The sequence below is a fragment of the Coenobita brevimanus genome, chromosome 57 (assembly GCF_032717465.1).
Source record: "Coenobita brevimanus isolate Jiangsu-jjx chromosome 57, ASM3271746v2, whole genome shotgun sequence".
In the NCBI taxonomy this organism is placed as follows: Eukaryota; Metazoa; Arthropoda; class Malacostraca; order Decapoda; family Coenobitidae; genus Coenobita; species Coenobita brevimanus.
In genome coordinates this window covers 28,944,226-28,961,926 of record NC_137010.1, presented here as the reverse complement: position 1 = coordinate 28,961,926, position 17,701 = coordinate 28,944,226, and the positions used below count along the sequence as shown (strand labels likewise).

The window sequence follows — 17,701 nt, the reverse complement described above, 5'->3', positions numbered from 1 at the left end:
GCTCCAATATACTTGACCTCCTCCTTACAATTAATCCTTCTGGTTAGCCTATGCTGTAAATCTTTCCTCTCTGTTGGGCTCCTCCAATTACAACCTTATCACCTTAACCCATCACGTCCCGAGGTTTTCCGCACCTCCGACATCCCCCAGTCCCAAGGTATTTTCGAATTTTTTTTTTTTTTGGCTAAAACCTTCGCTTTTGGTGAGAAACATCGAAAATTCATAGAGAAATCGCTCACCTGAGGTTTAAAGTACCCAATCCAGGTAGGAGGTCCTCCTTACCTGACTGGGTTTTCTAACATGCTGGCTCCAAAGAAAACAAGTTCTATGGGAGGGTAACTATTTTATCCACTCATAAACGGTATTTATTTATTTACTTGGTACGAATGTATATGTAGTATGAGAGTATATTGGTTTTCAAGCAGTAATAAAGGCATTATAAGCATTGTTTCACTCACTAACTAATCACCATACCTGACCCTTTTTTGCCACATTACCTAATCATTATTTCTGGCTGTTTCTTCTTCTAATGGTATGTAAACATTGTCCTCCACATTGTCATCGATTGGGGAATCACTCTGGCCCTGAATATCTTTACTAGCCAGGTCACTGGTAACAGGTCCTTTGCCAAGACAATGGCGTGAGGGGGGAGGTTATGGGGTGTAAGGCATTGTCCCTGCTTGGCATCTTGTAGAGGAATAGAGGAAGGTGTCCTGTGTATACATACGAAAAATGACGTGCGAAAATTGAAAATTGTGCAAATTAGGGACCTTGCAATTGCACAGCGTTCTGGTACGTCGCCGGGACTGGCAAATGCAAATTGTTGCAACGTACCCATACGTTGACGGGACGGGGCAGGTTAACCTGTTCTATTGCTCTAGTAGCTACGGCCTGTGGACCCTCGAAAGAAATGTCAGTTGTGGTACTTCGGAGCTGTTGATTGGGAAGCCCTAGGCCAGCACTTCTTTGATTTTCCCTGGAATGATTATTGCTTCCATGTCCAAGAGCCATCTGAGTGTACCATGCGCATTACAGAGATTATTCTTTTTTGCATGGAGGCATACATTCCTTTCTCATATTCACTGACTAATGCAAAAAAAAAATTTGGTTTAATCAAGCTTGTTCTAATGCTGTCAACACCAAGGAGAAGGCCTACAAGAGGTACTGGAGCCAACCCACCCCAGAGTCTCATCTTTTTGTAGTTTCTGCCCTGAATCATGCTAAGTCTGTTCTTTGCTCTGCCAAAAATAATTTCATACTCTGAACTCTCCAACTCAAATTCTACGCGCTCCTTCTGGCACCTTGCCAGAAACCTTTCAAACAACTTTAGCTCATCATCCTTCTCTCCTCTTTTCCACTCTGATGGCTCAGTAGCTATTTCTACTGATAAGCCAGAACTCTTTGCTCTGATTTTCTCCTCCAATTCTGACTTAGATTTCAATGTCATCTTCCATCTCTTCCCCCCTCTGACTTCCTCATGGCTGACATTAAAATTTCTTCAATTGATGTGTTTTCTGCCATCACTGGCCTCAGTACAGGCAGACTCCAAGATACAATACCCCTAGATGCAATACCCTGGCATAGCGATGGGAGTAGAAATGCAACCCTACCCCACCAAACGATGGCCAAACCCTGGTATAACGATTTTTTTTTTTTTCCTGATTTTTTTTATATTTTATACTTAAATTTTGTGCTTAGGTTGATATATAAACTGTTTTTAGACGTAGATTAATGTGTTATAGGTGGGGTGAAAATTTTCATTTTGGGGGTACAGTTTACTAACTTTGATTTTTTCCAGACTTATTTTTGATGATTTTCAGATTTTATTTTTTTGGTTTGGGTGAGTTATAAACTGCTTACAGGCTTAGTTTAGCTTGTTTCTAAGGTATTTGGGGGTTTAGGTTAGCTAGTAACTTGTTTTTGGACTCATTTGGATGAGTTTAGGATTTGGTTGGAGAGGAAACCCAAGGCTAAAAAATGCATCCCTATATTTTACATGTTAAAGCTACCCCAAGGTATGATACCCTGCCTTATGATGGGTTGTTATATGACCAATTACATTGTTAAACCAGGATATGCCTGTACTAACAAGGCATATGGGCCTGATGGGGTCCCTCCAGTTGTTCTCAAGAACTTTGCTCCTGTGCCTACACCCTGCCTAGGTAAACTCTTTCGTTTTCGTCTGTCAACGTACACCTTTCCTTCTTGCTGGAAGATTGCTCACATTCAGCCTGTCCCAAAGAAGGGTGACCATTCCCAGCCCTCTATCTGCCGCCCATTTGCTTAGCATCCTCCATCTATCTGTCATCCAATCCTACCTTGCCCCATGAGGAGTGGAGGAGCCCAGGGCTAGGCATGTTGGTCCTGACATTTAAGATGAGAGTGACTAGCATCACTCATCCCTGAGTGGCATTACGTGAGCAATAAGCCCAACCATCCCTTGGATATAAACCTTCACCGGCTCAGTCCAATTGGAGTGCCACAATTACCCACTAAACCACTAGGTGCCATGATTTGGTTATATGGTTACCACCCAGCATAGTAAATGGTTTCCTGGGGTACAGGAAACCATTTGGCTTGTCACTTAGTGTAGAGTCACACATAGGCAGAGGAAGAGGAAAGAATGAAGGAAAGATAGACAAAAGAGGGAGTGTAAAGTCACCCGCAGGCAGAAGGACGAGGAAAGAATGAAGTAAAGAAAGACAGAAGAGGCAGGAAGGAAGGGAGGGAGGAGAGGAAGGGGCAGACACCCGAGAGCAGCACTACATTGAGTGAGTGGTTGGTGACCGCCCTCACCTATCCTGTATTTCAGAAATGTTCTAGTCTGTTCTCAACAACAAAATTTTAAAGTATCTTTCCTATCACAACCTTCTTTTTGATCATCAATATGGGTTCCTCCAGGGATACTGCACTGGTGATCTTCTCACCTAGTTTTCAGACTCCTGGTCATCTTGCTTTTGGGACTGTGGTGACAGCTTTGCCATTGCACGTGATATCTCAAAGGCTTTCAATTGAGTCAGGTATATACAGTATCTTTAATTCCCAAACTATCCTCTTATGATTTCTGTCCTTCTGTCTGTGTCTTCATATCCAGCTTCCTTTCTGGTTGTTCTGTAGCTGCTGTTGTAGACAGCCACTGTTCTTCTCCTAGAGCCATCATTAATGGTGTTCCTCAGGGCTCTGTCCTATCTCCAACTCTCTTTCTTTTATTCATGACCTAAGCTGTACATCTGACCCCATCCACTCACACACTGATGACTTCACCCTTCACCTTTCCATTCGCGTCTTTCAGCGTCCATCTCAGCAGTTTCTTCAACAAACAAGGGATGAGGCTATGGCACACCAAATGTCTGACTTTGCCCATATCTCTGATTGAGGTAAAAATAACCTTATTGTTTTTAATGGATCAAAAACTCAGTTCTTACATCTATCAACCCAACAAAATCTTCCATGGGAGTACCCTCTAATTTTAAAAAAATCCAGCTCAATCCAGCATCATCTTTAAACTACTTGTGGTTTCATTCTTTCGGGATTTGCCTTGAGAAGAACATATGACCTCTCTTGTAAAATCTGCTTCCAAGAGATTTGGTGTGCTAAGCTGACTCCGTACCTTCTTTACCCCTACGCAGTTGTTGACTTTATACATGGGTTTTGTTTTATTCCTACCGAGTGTAGAGTACAACTTTCATCCTTACTCATCTCACATGTTCCATCTCTTTGTTATCGAACCTCACTCTGCATTCACTGGCTACATTTCTCTCAAAGACTGCAAATTACCCTTCCCTACATTCACCTTTAGATTCAGTTCATACACACACTCCCAGACTCACTCACCAAGCCATACAGTTCCCCTTTGTCATCACTTAACAGTACAGTATCATGTGCAAACAATATTATAATGAGAAGTTTCCAAATCCTGCCCGCCATCATTAGGGCCACTCCAACATCCACCGTCCTACCTTTTATCTCATAACTCCATCCATATACAGATTGAACAGCCATGGAGACAAGACATTCAAATAGAAAAATTCACTTAGTTCACCATTCACATGCACTGCAGCCCTAGAATCCTCTTATATCCTCTTCATGGCAGTCAGCAACTTCCCATTTACCCCATATATTTTTAATATTTTCCACATTCCTTGTCTATCCACTCTGCCATATTCTTTCCCCAAATCCATGAAGGCCACATAAAATTTCTGTCTCCTCTCTAGAAACTTTTCCACCAAACACCTTTGGATGAACATCTAATCTTCACAACCTCTTCCCTACTTGAAACCTCCGTGTTCATCTCCAACTAATTCCTGTTATTTCTCCAACTGTCAGTAACTTTTTTTTTTTTTTTTTTTTTTTTTTTTTAACGCCAGGTATCCCCGAAGGGCTAAGGCATTGCCCCTAGGTAGAGGACTTTGGATTGGAGCGTGTAGCATTTTATGACCGATTGCCCTTCCTGATGTCCACCAATGACCCTTGGGTGGATTTGATTCTCTGACCCTTCAGTCAGCGTGGAGCACTCTAACCCACCGAGCCACGGCTACTACACCCATTACACTAAGAAGACAAATGCTCCCTTGATTACCACACACTTCTTTTTCCTTTTTACAGGGGAATAATTATACCTAACTTCTAATCCTCGTCTACCTTCCTCCCAGGGCAACCTGCATATCTTCAATATCTGATCTACTACTATCTCTTCCCCATGCTTCAGCATTTCACCACACCCTCCATCAATTCCTGGGGCGTTCCCCATTTTGACTTTTTTCATTGCTTCTGCTACTGCCATTCTACTGATCTCTTCCTCCCATCTGATTATCCTATTTCTCCCAACTATTACCCAGCCACTTATACTCACGTTAATATCGTTCTCTGTGTTTAACAATTCCTTAAAGAGGTCTCTCCATCTGCTCATTTTTTCTCCCTGCTCCACCAGTAGTCTGCCATTTTTTCCATTCATTCCCCTACTACCATCTTTATCATTTCAGTTTTACTCTCTTAACTTCCAGAACATTTTCATATTGATAGAGTTGGGAAAATAACAGAGGAATTAGTTGGAGAACAGGGAGGTTTTAGGAAGGGAAAGGGTTGTGTAGATCAGATATTCGTTCTAGATCTTTAGTGGAAAAGTTTCTAGAGAAGGGAAAGATATTGAATGTGGCATTCATGGATTTTGAGAAAACATATGACAGGGTGGGTAGACAAGGATTGTGGAAAGTATTAAGAATATATGGAGTAGATGGGAAGTTGTTGAATGCTGTGAAGAGCATGTATGAGGGTGCTAAGGCTGCAGTGCATGTGGATAGGGAACTGAGTGAATTTTTCTCTTTGAAGGTTGGATTGAAACAAGGATGTGTCATGTCTTCATGGTTTTTCAATCTGTATATGGATGGGGTTATAAAAGAGGTACAAGGTAGGACAGTGGATGTTGGAGTGGCCCTAATGAGAGAGGGCAGTGTGTGGAAACTCCCTGTACAGTTGTTAGCAGATGATACTGTGTTGTTAAGTGAAGAAGAAGGACAGCTGCAAGGCTTGGCGGATGAGCGAAACGGAATCTAAAGGTGAATGTTGGGACGAGTAAAGTTATGGTCTTCGAGTGAAGCGAAGTCAGTACATGTACAGTAAGGCTGGATGAGGAGGAATTGGAAAATGTGAGTGTGTTTAAGTATTTGGGTAGTGTGATGAGTAAGGATGGAAGTTTGGAGGGTGAAGTGCTTGAAAGGGTACAACAAAGAAGAAAGGTTGCTGGTTCTTTGAAAGCAGTGATAAGAAATGAAAGTGAAAAAGTTACTACATGACAGTATTGTGGTACCAACTTTAAGTTATGAAAGTGAAGCTTGGACCTTGTGGAAGGGACAGAAGTCAAGAGTGAGAGCAGTGGAAATGAGTTATTTGAAAGGAGCCTGTGAAGTCACATGGAGAGACAGACTAACGAATGAGGATGTGAAGGATTGTTGTGATGTGGATGTGGATGTGATAGGAAACATTAGGAGAAACACATTGAAGTGGTTTTGCCATGTGGAGAGGATGGAGAGTGAGAGACTGATGAGGAGAGTGTATTGTGTGTGAGGTGGAGGGGGGGAGAGGGGGACGAGGCCAAGGATGAGATGGAGGGATAGAGTCGAGAGGTATATGAGGAAGGGGATGTGAGCTGGGAGCAAGGCAGTGAAATGGCAGGGGACAGACTGACATGGAGGCGATTTGTTTGGGGACATCTCGTATAGGATTAAGGCGTCTGGCAATAGATAGATAGATAGATAAACATTTCTTCCATCCCTCCACTTTACACTCAGCTTCCTTCCAAACTCCTCATCCACTCTTTTCTTTCTCTACCTTACTAATCTTTTCACCTCTCTCCTCATTTCTACACATAACTGTCTACTCCGTCTCTGAACCTCCTTCATTCCTCTGCGTTCCATCCACTCACTACACTCGACCGTCGATTTCCTGTACCCCTATTTCCCGGTTTTCAGATTTCCCTGACGCGGGCTGAGGCTGGACAATATCATCAAATGCCGGACAAATGCCCGTACAAGTCCTGGATTCTCACAAAAGTCCTGGGGGTAGGGGAGTTTTCAAGAATACTCCCCCAGCATCCCTGCTTGTCGTAAAAGGCGACTAAAAGGGTTGGCGGAGGGTTAGTGCCCCTCCCCGGAAAACAACTAACTAAAAAAACAAACAAGAAGCCTCGGACAAGGACTGACCAAACGATGACGACCCAGGACCGGACAAAGGACTTGGCGGGGGACAGGGCAACTTGGAGGCAATTTGTTTGTGGCCACCCCAAACGGGATTGAGGCGTCTGGCAATAGATAGATAGATAGATAAAACTATAAGCAGTCTGCTGCACAACACAGTATACCGTAATTTTAGCAAGGCTTTAACTTGATAAAGGCCATTTGTAACACACACAAGAAGATACTTTCATACATGAAATGCATCTTGGCCACCAACCTGCTTCACCCCACCAGTTCTAACTCGTGGCAATATCCCATTTGCCTCTTACCTTTCTCAAATGCCACCTTAAATAGTTTATTTCATAACACAGTAAAATTTAAGGAAGGCTTGGACACAATAAAATTCATAAGTAATAAAAGTAAAAAATATTTTCTTCCAGACAAAGTCAGTGGGATCCATTCCTACTCACTTAGCTCACCCGATTCTGTCGATTAAATACCGAATCGGCACTTTTCACTGGAAGATGTTTTGATTTTTTTTTGCCACAGTGGCTCATACCTAATTATCTGAAATCCGTTAAAAAAATTGTACTTAATATAACTTAATTTAAAAATTATGTTTCAGAACTAAAATGCACCAATGTTAGCAGATATTTCCCCTTCAGATCGTCAGCATGCCTTGACAGACTTCTGTTTTGCATAAATATTTATTTTGAGTACAAAAAAATGTATCTGCATTGTAAATCGATATTTATACAAAACAAAAGTCCGTCAAGGTGAGTTCTTAGGGTAGGGACAAAACACTTATGCTAACTTTAAGAAATTTTTGCCCTGAATCCTGATTTTCTATTAATAATTAAATTAAGCACAAATTTTTGACTGAATTTCTAATAATTAGGTGTGCAAACCTATATGGTGATAAAGATTAAAATATTTTCCAATTAAAGTTGCTGATTCGGTCCAAGATCAAGATCATATTTGATGATTGCGTGTTTGTATCTCGGTCAGCTGATGAGTGATTGGCTCACCTTGTGGTGTTCCATTCCTTGTTCATTTTTCTCTTTTTCCTCAGCTTTCTAATCTTCTTCTGTCATACCCTCCACATTCTTGTCAACAACTGTTGAAACAACCATTCTTAGGGTTGTAACTAGCAAAATACAGCTGTTGTGTCAGCTGTTGTTATCGTCAGTGCTATTATTTTATGTACTGTGTATGTTATGTTGGTTTAGGTACCATAGCCTACATGCCAAAATGCTCTAGAGTATTGGAATAATTGCAGGACAATATTGGAGAATTTAGACAAAGTATGGTAGCCTAATAGTCCAGGAATGGTATGTGGGGCTGGACTTTTGCGATTCCTGGACCTTTTCATTGCACCATGCTGTTCCTTGCACCCCCTTTTGTTTACACTTCACCTGTCATTCTGCACAGATTTCTTTTATGTTTTACCATGCATACACCTTCCACCTCCCCCATCTATTCCAACTCATTTTTACCCAATTTCTTCTCCAATTCTTACTTGTATTCTGCCTTTTTTTTTTTTTTTTTTTTTTTTTTTTTTTAAATAATAGACTGCTTCCTCCTGACCTTCGTTCCTCCTGTTCAACCATCACATACTACGTTTGGCTGCGTGGAGGATGGATGTGCCTAGGGAACTTTGTATATGTGTGTTATTTATTTTGTAAATGTTGAGGGAAAGTAGTACTGGTACATAAGTTGTTTGATGTTGTTGTGAATACTGTACTTTATATGGAAGAGCATCAGGGGGTGACAACAACTTTGTATTGAATGTACAATAGTGGATATAAAAATCAAAATGAGTAACAGTGAAGGGGCAGGGGCAAATGTGTGTAGCAGTAGGAAAACAAAGGGAAACACACGCAAGTGTGGTGAAGAGGAAATATTCAGGAACTGTGTTAAAGCCAAGGATAAAGATATAAGCTGTGAAGTGTGTGGATTATGGTCTCATATAATGTGCTAGAATATACCTGAAAAGGTATGTAGGTTCACGGTAATGAATTTGTCTTCATAGCGTACAGTGAACCCTCACATTTGGCTAGTAATAGATGCAGAAAAAACCTCGCCAAACTGGAATTTGCCAAATCTGAACTGAATAACTAATGGGAAGAAAATAAATTGGTTCTGGGAATGCATGACTGGACTGATTTTCCACATACGGTATAACATTACTGGGTGCAAATCATGTGATAAACACACATAACATGATTCAATTTAATTTATTTTAGCAAAGAAACAGTACAAAACAGAAAAGCTCACATAAGAAAAGAAAATAATGGGCTTGATGTATACTTAGTGTATGGTGCTTGGATGCCTTAGTTGGTGTGACTGTTTACATACGGCATTGAGGATTCATCTGCACCTTTTTCGATGTGGGAAAATAGATAATTGATGAAAATAAAATGTTATTACATTTCATCACAGGAAAGTTGGTATAGTAATAAACTAAATTTTATTAATATTTTCCTTATGTATTATGGTTGTTATTGCTTTTAAACCATATAATTTCATATTGTAAATTTTGCTTCACTCTCATCTTAGATGTCGGGACCAACTACCTGGCCCCGGGCTTCTATGCTCCTCATGGGGCAATGTAGGATTGGATGATGGATGGATGGATGGAAATTCTGCTGTGTGAGGTGTTTCATACTTGGGTAATTTGTCACAAGACTTCACTTAACCATAGCTGGGAATATGACTTTGTGAAATATTCTTAAGCTTTTTTCTCAGCTAAGTGAAGATGACAAGCTAAGTATTGAATTAAGAAACATTTGAGAATCATTGTTATAATGGGCCCTAAAGCCTCACTCCCTGTAGCTTCTGTTGTCCCTTCCTCCTGTGGATCTTCATCTGAGCCAAATCCTTCAATATCGAAGTCATCTGGAATGCGTGCAATGTCTGTGTTGTCGTCAGCTGGGCCAGGATCACTGGAGAGGGAAGCTTCAGCTGGTGCAGTATTTTCACTCTGTCGTCAGGCCAGGTAATGAGTGATGAGCGCTTGTTGTTGTTCATTTATTTTCTTATTGTATTCCATCAAGAAGAAAGATGATATTTCATTAAATTTCTGTACCAGCTGAACACAATCACTCTCACTGGCTACAACAGTCTCTATTTCTTCTTGGAGACGGGAACAGTCACTTAATATGTGAAAGTTTTGTCGTTATCAGTTGCTTGGGAGTCTGCGTGGGTTTATCTTCTTGTTTGTTGTTGAGAAGATGAGACTTGAATTTCACAATACAAACTAAATTTTGTTGAAATTAATTCAGATTAATAAAAGAAATTGTTGAAATTAATTAGCATAAAATTATAGAACATAGTTACGGTGTATTTTTATTATAAACAAGTCGTCAAATGTGAGATTTCTGTCGTCAAATTAATGTGTTATGTACAATCCCATCCTATCGCCAAAAGTGAATTCGCCAAGTAAAAACTCACCAAATGGGAGAGGCCACTATAATAGGAAAAGTATATGGTAGGACACTTATTGACAGCATTAGTGAAATAACAGAGGAATTAGTTAGAGAAGAACAGGGAGGTTTTAGGAAGGGAAGAGGTTGTGTAGATCAGATATTCATTCTTAGATCTTTAGTGGAAAAGTTTCTTGAGAAGGGAAAGAAGTTGTATGCAGCCTTCATGGATTTGGAGAAAGCATATGACAGGGTGGATAGACAAGGATTGTGGAAAGTATTAAGAATATATGGAGTAGATGGGACAGCGTTGAATGCTGTGAAGAGTATGTACGAGGGTGCTAAGGCTGCAGTGTGTGTGGATGGTGAACTGAGTGAATTTTTCTATTTGAAGGTTGGATTGAAACGGGTGTGTGTCATGTCTCCATGGTTGTTCAGTCTGTTTATGGATGGGGTATTAAAAGAGATACAAGGTTTGTTAAGTGAAGACAAAGGGGAGCTGCAAGGTTTGGTGGATGAGTTTGGGAAGGTAAGTAAGAAATGGAATTGAAAGGTGAATGTAGGGAAGAGTATAGTTGTGGTCTTTGAGAGAAGTGAAGTCAGTGAATGTACAGTGAGGTTGGATGAGGAGGAAATGGAAAATGTGAGTGCATTTAAGTGCTTGGGTAGTGTGATGAGTAAGGATGGAAGTTTGGAGGGTGAAGTGCTTGAAAGTGTACAAGAAGGAAGAAAGGTTGCTGGTTCCTTGAAAGCAGTGATAAGAAACAGGGAAGTGAGCATGAAAGTGAAAAAGTTACTACATGACAGTACAGTAAATCCTGTCTAATTTGAACCCAAATAATTCTGAAATTGGTTAATTCGGATCTTTTTTGACTACCAGACAAATAATTTTAATTGGATAGAAATTCAGATTAAGAGAGACAAGTCCGAAAAGGGATCCAGTGATAAGTGGATGTGAACAGTTTTTGTAATGAAAAGTGTTTTATATATATATATATATATATATATATATATACACAGTATATAGATAATGAATGAAGGAAAAACAAAGGAAATTAAAAAGAAATGTCCATGTGCCTAAAGGTATCCCCCATTCATAAAATATTTATAACAATTGGGTTTAAATAAAAGTGGATTAAATGTTTGTGGGAAGCAACTCCCAGGAGGTGAATTCCAGAGAGTAGTACGTCTGGGGATAAATGAATTTTGATAAGCAGAGGTTCTGCATTGCAGGGGAGAGAGTGTGAGTTCATGGGTGCTCCCAGCTGCCCGAGTATTTCAGGAGAAAATGTGGTAGGGAGGCACAATTGAAGCAAGTTCGTCAGAGTGCTTATGGTAAAAATATTGGTAAAATAATGGTAAAGAAGAACTGTACAGTACCATCGGTACAGTTAAATGTACTGTTCTCTACTACTGTGTTGCAAAACTTACATTATTAAGGTTTGACACTATTTTATTTATTGTATTGTGCACTCTTTGAGTATCAAGTAATAATATACTGTACTGTTCAATGTTTTTGTGAAAAAGCCATGTTTTAGTGAGCATGGGTGTGATCTGGGGATAAGGGCAAGCATGAGCTCCAGTAATTCAGATTTTTGGATAATTCGACATAGGGTTCCCCCCAATTAATACGAATTATAGAGGGTTTACTGTATTGTGATACCAACTCTAACGTATGGAAGTGAAGTTTGGACCTTGTTGGAGGGACAGGAGTCAAGAGTGAGAGCTGTGGAAATAAGTTATTTTGAGTGGTGCATGTGGAGTCACATGGAGAGACAGATTGACACATGAGGAAGTGAAGGATCATTGTGGTGTGGATGTGGATGTGATAGGAAGCGTTAGGAGAAACACATTAAGGTGGTTTGGCCGTGTAGAGAGGATGGAGAGTGAGAAACTAACAAGGTGAGTGTGTGTGAGTGAGGTGGAGGGGGGGAGAGGGAGAGGAAGGCCAAGGATGAGATGGAGGGATAGAGTGGAGAGGTATACAGGGGCGCACCCAGGAATTTTCTAAGGGGGGGGTGTGTAGTGAGGTGAGGTCAGGTAATCTGATAATTACTGGGAGGTCATATGCTGGTTTAGAGTCAGAGAGCTGCTGGCTCATGTGTCACTCTTTGTTTGTGCTTGCCAGTTTTTCATGTTTTGCTGTTATCAAAATAAATATATATAAATTTTTAAAGGACCCAGAGAGCTAAGGGGGGGGCCCAGGCCTGAGCCCCCCCCCCCCGGGATGCACCCCTGGAGGTATATGAGAGAGGGATGTGTGAGCTGGGAGCTGGGCAGTGAAATGGCGGGGGACAGGACAACATGGAGGCGATTTGTTTGTGGCCACCCCTTACGGGATTAAGGCGTCTGGCAATAGATAGATAGATAGATAGGGATTACCTCATGAATGACAGGATCAAGAAGACCGATACAGAAAAAGATATTGGAGTAATCATTGATGAGAAACTGTCATTTACAGACCACCATGCAGAGAAGATCAACGAAGGCAGCAAAATAGTAAGACTGATAAGAACCTTTGTCCACTTGGATACAGCAATATTCAAGCCCCTGTACACAGCTCTAGTGAGGCCACTCTTGGAGTATGCCAACCACCCCTGGTGCACACATTTGGTAAAGGACATTGAAGCATTGAAGAATATGCAGTGCAGGGCCTCCAAGCTAGTCCCCCAGATTAAGGACCTGTCGTATGAGTATAGGGCCCAGAAATTGGGATTACCAACATTAACATTCAGAATATCGAGGGGAGGCCAAATAGAAACTTACAAGATCATAATGATATCTGGCAAATACAACCAGGGATGCACTGAAGGGCTGTTCCAGATGAGAGAAGGTGACTCTGCCTGAGGAAATACAAAGAAAATACTCAAGACCAGAACAGATATGAACCTCAGGACGTACTCATTCTCTAACAGAGTGATTAACAACTGGAACAGTCTGCCAGAATGGGTAATAGGGGCTGAGTCAGTAGAAAATTTGGGGGCAAAACTATACAAATTTTGGACAAACTAAGAACAGAGATTTGATTATAGGGAACAAATATCCACCACACGAAGCCACTGTCCAAGTAGGGACAGGGCTAATGAGCTGGATTCATAGTGTAACAGCCTCTCAGCTGGAGTCATAGTGTAACAGCCTCTTCCAGAACTTTATCCATGTGAGTCTTTTTATTAAGTGGTTGTCAGAGAGTCCACTTTGCCAATCTCAGTTTGCTGTAGGATTCAGCATGTATCTTACTCTCTTATCCATACATGCATAGCCAGTCATTGCCTTCCATTCATTCGGCTCACCACCCACCTTTCTCATCACTTGCCATGTAGGCCTGTGGATCATTGCGTGCCAAAAGAGGGTGTTGGCTATCACCAACCTTCTCCTTGCACAAATGTCCACTAGAGCACTATGGTACCATTCTCATCCATTTCTGCAGGCACATCCCACTCACCGACTACTCCATACACCTTCACATTCCCTCCATTTTCCATTCATATCCCCAGTCAAAAACACTTTCACTTCTCTCACACTTTTCCATGCACACTTCCACATTTGCCCAGAACTGTTCTTTCACTCTGCCCGCACGGTCTTTTGTCTGCACATATATTCACACAATCGCTCATGCTTGTCCTCCTACTTTCAATCTTACCCTCACAATCTATGAACCAGCTGATCCATACTCACCTTTAATTTTTTAAGTTGCAGTAACTGCTCATATTGCCATTGCTGAATTTGGATTACCTTTTTAGTGAAACTGCAGGAGAACTGAGCTTGTGAAATTTTCACCATTCTGTGGCTAAACCTGCCAACCTGAGTGTAAGATAATCTTCAAAGAGACAGAGGACCACCTCATATTTATATATTTTTTAATTTACATACCTTTGAACCAAATAATTGACAGCATAAAGCTGTGCAGAACATGCTGTCAAGTAAAAGGCAAATGTTGGCCAGTCCTGAAACTAATAAAAAATTAACACCAGTCCCAAACACCCAGCCTAGGCTTGGAAAATACAATATACTATACTGTACTGTCTAGCCTATTATGGTACCTTGAGCTTCAGGTGAAGTTGTTGCTACTTTTTACTTCCGTATTGTAATTGCAGTAGACCCACACTAAAACGGACTAATTGGGGGAAGGCTGAATCTGATAAAGCTGGTACTCCATAATATCTGAGGGGCCCCTCTCCCCCTCCCCAGGTGGGATTTCAAGCACCTGTTTGAAAAAAGTGAGTACAATAGCATATTCTACTTCTAAAAATAAAAGATGTACCCATTTTACACTAAGTTGGCCCAATTTTCACCCTTTTACAGCTTATTTCACATCCTTGTTGTAGCACGACTTCATAATTAGTAGCTATAGTACAGTACTACATCAATTTAGAATGAGATAGGTCCCTGAAGAAATCACCTAAAATTTATTTCATGCAAAACTGAGGTGTTGTTTTAATGGAATAAAATAGTTTGGTACATGAAATACAGTAAAAATGCTTTTGTTAACTACTGGTACTAATTAAATGAAATATATGTCACAATGATAAATAGGCTTCAGTCATTCCCTGCATTGAAGTCAGGAGGTGAATGGCATCCTAACTGTGTGGTATGTATTAGTACATTGCCTGCTGCCTCACATCACTTACACTGCCTCACGTCACTTGCACCACCTCATATCACTCGTGCCCTCCCTCTGCTACAAACTGACACCCAACAATTGAAGTGCCATTGTCACATTGCAGAGCATCCAGCATCTTGATTTTCTGCTCCAGTATAATCAGTTACCTTGATTTCTTTGCATTTAGAGTAGCTATAGAAGTAGTGGCTGGCCATGGTGCCAATGCTTGATGCATATGGTGGTGGTGGTGGTGGTGAGGGAGAGCAAGTCACACACAGCACTGTACACCCACTCACCAGAGAACCAGCATGTGGACTGAGAATGCTTTTTGATGCTTGTGGTGGGTGATGGAGTGTGCACCAAGGTGCAGGATGAATACCCAGAAAAGTGTCTGGCAGGAAACTTTACACACCAAGCTTTTTTACATTGACATGCCAAATTTAACTAGTTTTGGAAGGATTTCCTTTAAATATGTACATGATTGTATGTGTTGTTGTAATTCAGTTACTTAAAATTGATTTGCATGAAATCAGCATTCAACTCTGTTGCTATTGTCTGTTATTTTAATTCTGCTCTTGATGTTTTAGATCTAAATTTAAACATGAAACCAAAAGTGAAGAATGTGAGGCCTGCCTGGCAAGGGGGAAATTGAGAAGGGAACGTACCACCGCCAATGTTCAGGAGAGAACCCAACGCTGTCTCCACTGCCATACATGAGTTGCCACACGTGCAGCCCTTCTGTTTGTTGTCCTGCTGCTACCTGGTATTTCACAAGTTGGACATCATGGCTGCCAGGGCCTTTGGGCTTAAAGAGGAGAAAGGCTGAGAATTGACATAGGTATCAGGAAGACTGCCATTTACCCAGTCAGTACAGAGAGGGGTGACAAGCCAGATAATGTCAAGATTGCTTTGCTGCTTAGCTGTGCTGGCAGGGGTTTGGTAGACATTTTTAATACATTGAAGTTTGAAGAGGAGGCAAACAAGAAGTAAATGAAGGTGGTGGAGAAACTGAATGAGTATAGTGAACCAACAAAGCATATTACGTATGAGAGATACATGTTTTTCACAAGAGTACAGAACCCTGAAGAATCTGTAGATAAATATGCGTCTGACTTTGGCATGTGGAGTGGATGGAGCAAGAGACTAATGAGGAGAGTGTGTGTGAGGTAGGTGGAGGGGGGGAAGGGGAGGGGAGGCCAAGGATGAGATAGAGTGGAGAGGTATATGAGAGAGGTGTGTGTGAGCTTGGGGGAGGGCAGTGAAATGGCTGGGGACAGGGCGATTTTGAGGCTTTGTTTGTGGCCACTCCATACGGGGGATTAAGGCATCTGGCAATAGATAGAAAAATTGACTTAAAAATAAAGGTTAAAAATTGTAGATTTGGAGATTTATATGATCAGATGGTTAGAGATAAAATACTGTAATATGTGGGACTCACAGCAAGCATCTTCAATTCCAGTTACTCAGGCAAGGAGACACGGCTCTGGAAAAGGTCCTTGAAATTTGTAGAGCACAATTAGCAAGTGAAACCCTAATGAAAGATCTGAGTCAGAGTGCAAATGAAATTATTGTTAGTGCTGTCAGTGTGAAGAACAAGAAAGTGAATATTGCTGATAATCTGAGAAAATGTAAATTCTGTGGATTCACACATGTATTTGGAAAAAGCAATTGTTGCCCACCTAACAAAATATGTCTGTCATGTGGATCCCTGGGACATTTCAAAAGTAAGTGTTTGAGAAATAAAGAAGAAAAAACTGTCAAAAAACATAAAAAGAAAATTATAAAGCAAACCTGCAAAGAAGAAAGTTCATCTACTCAGAGGAAGTAGAAAAAAGTTCTGTGAGTCAGCTTCGGATCTTGAAACTAAGAGAATCAAGAAAAGTTAAAGAATCAAGTTCTCAATAAGAAGATAGGTTAGTGTCATTACAGTTATATGCTAGGACTGTTGAGTTCCAGATGGATTTAGGTGCTCAAGCGTGTGTGTGTTACCCAAGAATGTGTGTGACAGACCTAGTCTCAAGCCTAACTTAATGAAAACATGTGCTGTATTTTTATCTTTCACAGGTGGCAGAGGCAAACCATTAGGGTAGTGCTGTAAATTGGCAAGCAAAAGCCAGTTAATACTGGTATCTGTAACGGAAGGAAAAAATTACCTGATAATCAGAATCATATTGGAATCAGCTGAGTAATGGTGAAAAATAAGTAAATATTTGCTATAAACAATGACCCTAGACTGTTGTAAGTCTTCTAGCACTTATTTCTCCACCTTTTTAGGTGTGAACTATGACTGTAATGATGATTATTTTCCAAAAGTACGGTTGCTTATCACATTTTGTTCACATGGTTTAATGCTTGAGTTAAAACATATGGGATATTTACACCACATTAATATGTCACAGTGGTTAGAATTAAATTCAACACAAAAACAACACCTAGATAACAGTCTTCTGTAAGTAAGCTGTGGCAGACAGGTAGGAATCTGCAAGTCAGGCAGTAGACTGATTCTCTCTCTCTCTCTCTCTCTCTCTCTCTCACACACACACACACACACACACACACACACACACACACAGGAAGTGGGATATCTTTCTAGACCTCTATAATTAGGGAGTGAAAAAATATGTGCCAAGAGTAAGGTGGAAACAAAACAGGAAAAAGAAGTAGTTTAATAGTAGGTGTATGATAGCACAAAAAAAGAGAGGGACAGGACATGGAACAACTGGAGAAAGAGAGGTAATAACAGAACAAAGGAAGAATATAAAAGAACTAGAAATGAATATACAAGAATAAGTAGAGAGGAACTCTGAAAAAGGTATACAGTAGAAGTCCGATTTTTCGGCATCTATGGGACCAGGCAAGTGCCGAAAAATCAAAATTGCCGAATTATTAAAAACCCTACCCACTCAGTACCTTATATGTTTCAGTGAACACTATCATCACTACTCATATCATTACAAATGTGTTTGGAGAGAGTACTGTATACTGTTTGATACTGTACAATACTA

At 40.7% G+C, this 17,701-nt stretch overlaps 2 protein-coding genes across 2 annotated transcripts in view; both read left to right on the top strand.

Annotated features, from left to right (window-relative positions):
• The window catches only part of scny (ubiquitin specific peptidase 36), a 210,321-nt gene that overhangs the window by 2,362 nt on the left and 190,258 nt on the right, over positions 1-17,701 (top strand). The gene's annotated exons all lie outside the window — the stretch shown is intronic.
• On the top strand, positions 12,482-12,943 carry LOC145401951 (uncharacterized). Its single transcript, XM_080274056.1, has one exon. It carries the CDS (start codon positions 12,482-12,484, stop codon positions 12,941-12,943), a length of 462 nt encoding a protein of 153 aa, XP_080130182.1.

Bases quoted from the DNA above. Each gene is read 5' to 3' on its own strand.
- LOC145401951 (XM_080274056.1), top strand. From the start codon at position 12,482: ATGAATGACAGGATCAAGAAGACCGATACAGAAAAAGATATTGGAGTA.